At 37.1% G+C, this 5,000-nt stretch overlaps 1 protein-coding gene across 1 annotated transcript in view; it reads left to right on the forward strand.

The window, feature by feature from the left end:
- LOC306993245 (A disintegrin and metalloproteinase with thrombospondin motifs 20) overlaps positions 1–4,897 on the forward strand; it is a 118,376-nt gene extending 113,479 nt beyond the window's left edge. The window contains exons 37-38 of the mRNA XM_079602911.1: positions 488–592; positions 3,205–4,897. Of these exons, the coding sequence (XP_079459037.1) occupies positions 488–592; positions 3,205–3,294 (195 nt within the window). The 3' untranslated portion in view covers positions 3,295–4,897. The remainder of the gene's footprint in view (positions 1–487; positions 593–3,204) is intronic.
- The last annotated feature ends 103 nt before the right edge of the window (positions 4,898–5,000 follow it).

The following is a 5,000-nucleotide window of genomic DNA, read 5'->3' on the forward strand; positions in this document are numbered from 1 at the left end:
AAATAGAAAGTTATAAAGAACAGCATTTATTTGAAATGGAATCTTATAACATTATAAAAGTCTTTAATGCCATTTTTGATCAATTTAATGTGTCCTTGATGAATAAACCCTCCTAAAGAAGCTTCTTCCAGCTGGTTTAACTGGTTTTAGACACTTGACCTTCGGAAAGCATTAATAACCCTGCGGAAAGACAATAGGCAAAACCAGGTTTTATGCTGTTTTAATCAAAAAGTTGCTAGTTTTAGCTGGTCTCCAGCCTGGCCAAGCTGGTTTTAGCTGGTTTAAGCCGGTCTCCCAACTTGACCAGCTTAAAAAGTGTCCAAACCCCGTCTAACACCAGTCTGAGAGACCAGCTAACACCAGCCAACCAGCTTAGGCTAGGGGGGTAATTAACTAGTTTTTAAATTGAACAGTAGTGTACATCACGTGACGGAAGTGAAATGGTCTGCGAATGTTTGCTTGAATTGTCTCTTCTCTGATTGGCTAGGGTCAGTTCAGTATAAATCTCAGTGGAACGGGACTGAAGGTCGCAGAATCCACTAAATGGGTTTCTCAAGGCAACTACGTCACGCTCAAAGTTCACCGCTCAGAGGTGAGGAACCACCTGACCTTATCACACACAGGACAGTCTTCTTCTTCTTCTTCTTCTACTTCTTCTTCTTCTTCTTCTACCTCTTCTTCTTCTTCTACTTCTTCTTCTTCTTCTTCTACTTCTTCTTCTTCTTCTTCTTCTTCTTCTTCTTCTTCTTCTGCTTCTTCTTCTTCTTCTTCTTCTTCTTCTACTTCTTCTACCTCTTCTTCTACTTCTTCCTCTTCTTCTTCTTCTTCTACTTCTTCTACCTCTTCTACTTCTTCTTCTTCTACCTCTTCTTCTTCTTCTTCTTCTTCTTCTACCTCTTCTACTTCTTCTTCTTCTACCTCTTCTTCTTCTTCTTCTTCTTCTTCTTCTTCTTCTTCTTCTTCTTCTTCTTCTTCTTCTACTTCTTCTTCTTCTTCTTCTACCTCTTCTTCTTCTTCTTCTTCTTCTTCTACCTCTTCTACTTCTTCTTCTTCTACCTCTTCTTCTTCTTCTTCTTCTTCTTCTTCTTCTTCTTCTACTTCTTCTTCTTCTTCTACTTCTTCTTCTTCTTCTTCTTCTTCTTCTTCTTCTTCTTCTTCCTCTTCTTCTTCTTCTACCTCTTCTTCTTCTTCTACTTCTTCTTCCTCTTCTTCTTCTTCTACCTCTTCTTCTTCTTCTTCTTCTTCTTCTTCTACCTCTTCTTCTTCTTCTTCTTCTTCTTCTTCTTCTTCTTCTTCTTCTTCTACCTCTTCTTCTTCTTCTTCTTCTTCTTCTTCTACCTCTTCTTCTTCTTCTTCCTCTTCTTCTTCTTCTTCCTCTTCTTCTTCTTCTACTTCTTCTTCCTCTTCTTCTTCTTCTTCTTCTTCTTCTTCTTCTTCTTCTTCTACCTCTTCTTCTTCTTCTTCTTCTTCTTCTTCTTCTTCTTCTACCTCTTCTTCTTCTTCTTCTTCTTCTTCTTCTACCTCTTCTTCTTCTTCTTCCTCTTCTTCTTCTTCTTCCTCTTCTTCTTCTTCTTCTTCTTCTTCTTCTTCTTCTACCTCTTCTTCTTCTTCTTCTTCTTCTTCTTCTACCTCTTCTTCTTCTTCTTCCTCTTCTTCTTCTTCTTCCTCTTCTTCTTCTTCTTCTTCTTCTTCTTCTTCTTCTTCTTCTTCTTCTTCTTCTTCTTCTACCTCTTCTTCTTCTTCTTCTTCTTCTTCTTCTTCTTCTTCTTCTTCTTCTTCTACCTCTTCTTCTTCTTCTTCTTCTTCTTCTTCTACCTCTTCTTCTTCTTCTTCCTCTTCTTCTTCTTCTTCCTCTTCTTCTTCTTCTACTTCTTCTTCCTCTTCTTCTTCTTCTACCTCTTCTTCTTCTTCTTCTTCTTCTTCTTCTTCTTCTTCTTCTTCTTCTTCTACCTCTTCTTCTTCTTCTTCTTCTTCTTCTTCTTCTTCTACCTCTTCTTCTTCTTCTTCTTCTTCTTCTTCTTCTCCTGCTCTTGAGTCTATCCCATAGAACCGCTGGTGGGAAATGTATTAAATGTGGCACACTGATAGAGGACAGACTAAACATTAACCACAGCAAATTTGGAGTTTTTGACTCAATCCCTCTAGCGCCATCTACTGTCTGATTTTGCACTCGTGTTTATGATAATAACTTTTGAGCCATAAGGACTAGAATTAAAATTATTATGTTTCCACTGATTCCTCGGCTCATGGCATACATTTTCAGCCATTTAAAATTTTCCACAAAAAACCTCCTAGACGGTTTGTCCAATTCTCACCAAAATTGGCACAAATAATTTTCAGACCATGTTGGAAAAAAGTTTATTAAAATCTTTCTGATAAACCAAACCGTTCTTGAATAACACGCCAACAAATTAAACAAAGAGCACGTCAAAATGGACGTAAGACTGTATCTCCGCAACGCTTTAGCGTATTGAGACGAATATTGGTACATGTCATCACAAGCATGATGTGAGGCAACATGCAGAGTTTCAGCACAGCGCCACCTACTGGTCAGGAGAAATGAAGAAATAACCATTTTTCATAGGGTTTGGCCAATATGGGAAACCTGAGTATTAATTGACTTGGTTTGCTGCACTGAATCATAAACAAAATAAAAAATTATGATTTCTGGGCAAACTGAAAAAAAAAACAGTTTGCCCAGAAATCTTAAAAACTGTTTTTTATTTTTGATTCAGTGCAGCAAACCAAGTCAAGTAATACCCAATTTCCTCACATTGGCCATTTTGAATTTGTTGTAAGATGCTGTAAGACTGATTATAGACAGATTATCTAAAGACCATGACAGCAAAAACTTAAATAATTCTCAAATAATGCGTCAGCAAATTTGATGACATGATGCCAAGATAATTTACAAAATCAGTTTGGTAACAGCGCCATCTATTGGTCAAAAGTGATAAGCAATTTAATCATATTACAAGTGATTGCATTTGTGATTTTCCAGCCATTTTGACTGAAATAATCTTAAAATGTCTTAAATTGCTCATTGCTGCAGTGGGTCTGATGCCTCCAGCCATGCTGGCAAAACTCATCGTGCCTTAGTTGAGCTGGGCCTCTTAATGTCTGCTTGCAGCTATATTTATTATTACTGTTGCTGCCGTGATTTAATAATCCTTATGTATTGTTTCTTTCCCGCGTCTTGGTCAGGACGGCAGCAGAATCTACGGGCGCTGTGGTGGTTTCTGTGGGAAATGTCTTCCTCATCCTCATACGGGACTTTCTGTCGAAATCCAGTGAGAGAAACGGCAATGTGACTTTCAGAAAATCTCTCTTTAACGTCTGGCAGCTACGGTAAGCCTTCAGAAACCGTTTCGACGTTACGAGAAGCAAAATAAGTGAGTCTCTCAAAGAACCAGGATGCAGAACGGATTTGATTGAAATGGAAAAACATGATGGATCTGGTCAGTCGAGATGTTTGGTTGCAGCAACAGTGAGAGGCTGGATCTTTATTTTTAGTTGTAGCGGACGTTCAAATCCTTTATTTGGGAAGCGTTTTGACGTCACAGGATTTCTGAACAATTTCAAAATATTTCATAATTCAGTGTATCTGCTGTTTGTCCAGATGGATATGAACTACTGCATGTAAAACACACCTTTAACGAGTCGTGTAAGCGTAAAAGAGCCTTTTCAATTGATATGAAAATATTAATAACTGAATGTTTTTTTATATTTGAGCGTTTAACATTTAACATGGTTATGACAATCCAGAAAACACTGCAGACTAGCACTACTGAAATCTCTTCGTCCTGACGATTGTCTGTAATGTACAATGCCTGAAAATGTAAAAGATCGTCCTGGTTAATATATGATAGTTTATTATAATATTTAATCATTTTCGGTGCTAAAAGCGCATGTGCTTTTGCTTTATACACGGTCGCTAATCTGAGTGAAAACAGAACAACGTGAAGCAATAACTAAATAAAACCAGCTGGTTTAGTTGAATAACTATAACTGACAAGTTATGAGTCTCTAAAACACATCCATATTCAGATGTAATGTTACGAAAATGCAATTATTTGACACTAGATTTAGTACTTTGTTCAGACGAGCTTCACTCCAGTTTCATTAGAAGGGAAGATTAAAGTAGATCGAGTTAAAACGGCGTAACCCTACCTCTCATAATCATGCGTTTATTTATGTTTGACAATATTTATTCTGTAATTAAAAATGTACATACGTCATATTACGTCACGACGGGAAATATTGATCATTAACGAGAGGTTTACAGTGTAACGGTGCTGATTTTACTACTGAAGCGACCTTTGACCTCCAGCAGGACGGCTAGTTTGACTTGATGCTTCTTTACTGTGTAAATACCTGAGAAGTATTTTAATGAATCATTCGAACTATAAGAGACTTTCCGCTTTCAACCAAAGTCTGCTTGATTATGCTAATATAAGTTGAAGGATATCGAGTTTAACCTCCAGTGTAACGTCGTCTACGAGCAGCTAACAAACCTCCGACTGTCGTTGTGTTGATGGACAGCTGAACTATATAAGGTCTGTATCAGAAATTAAAGGACTATATGATGCACTGTGTGCCGCGAGTCGTGTAGACATTATTTACACCTGTATATTAACAGTTCAGCTTTGTGAAATGTGTATTTGTAATATTCATACTTGAAGTGTGAAGATTGACGTCTCGTTGGAATGAAAAACGAGGCTTGTTTTCCACTCGTTGCCCAAAGATATTTTCAATACAGTAATCCAGTGTTTTTTTTTATGATGAAATCATCATCTTTGGTGCTACAGTAAAAATGTAATTGAGATTGTATTGATGTAATGGATTTACAGCACTGTACTAATGCTGATCGTCATAATAAAATGAAATATGTACATTTTGGATGTTTTTTATTGGGAAATTGTTGCATAAGATTGTACCTAGAATGTAATTAGGCAATATAATATGCAGTTGCTCAGTGTTTATGTTCACTTTCATGTTTT

The sequence above is a fragment of the Phoxinus phoxinus genome, assembly GCF_949152265.1.
Source record: "Phoxinus phoxinus genome assembly, chromosome: 25".
NCBI classification, from domain to species: Eukaryota; Metazoa; Chordata; class Actinopteri; order Cypriniformes; family Leuciscidae; genus Phoxinus; species Phoxinus phoxinus.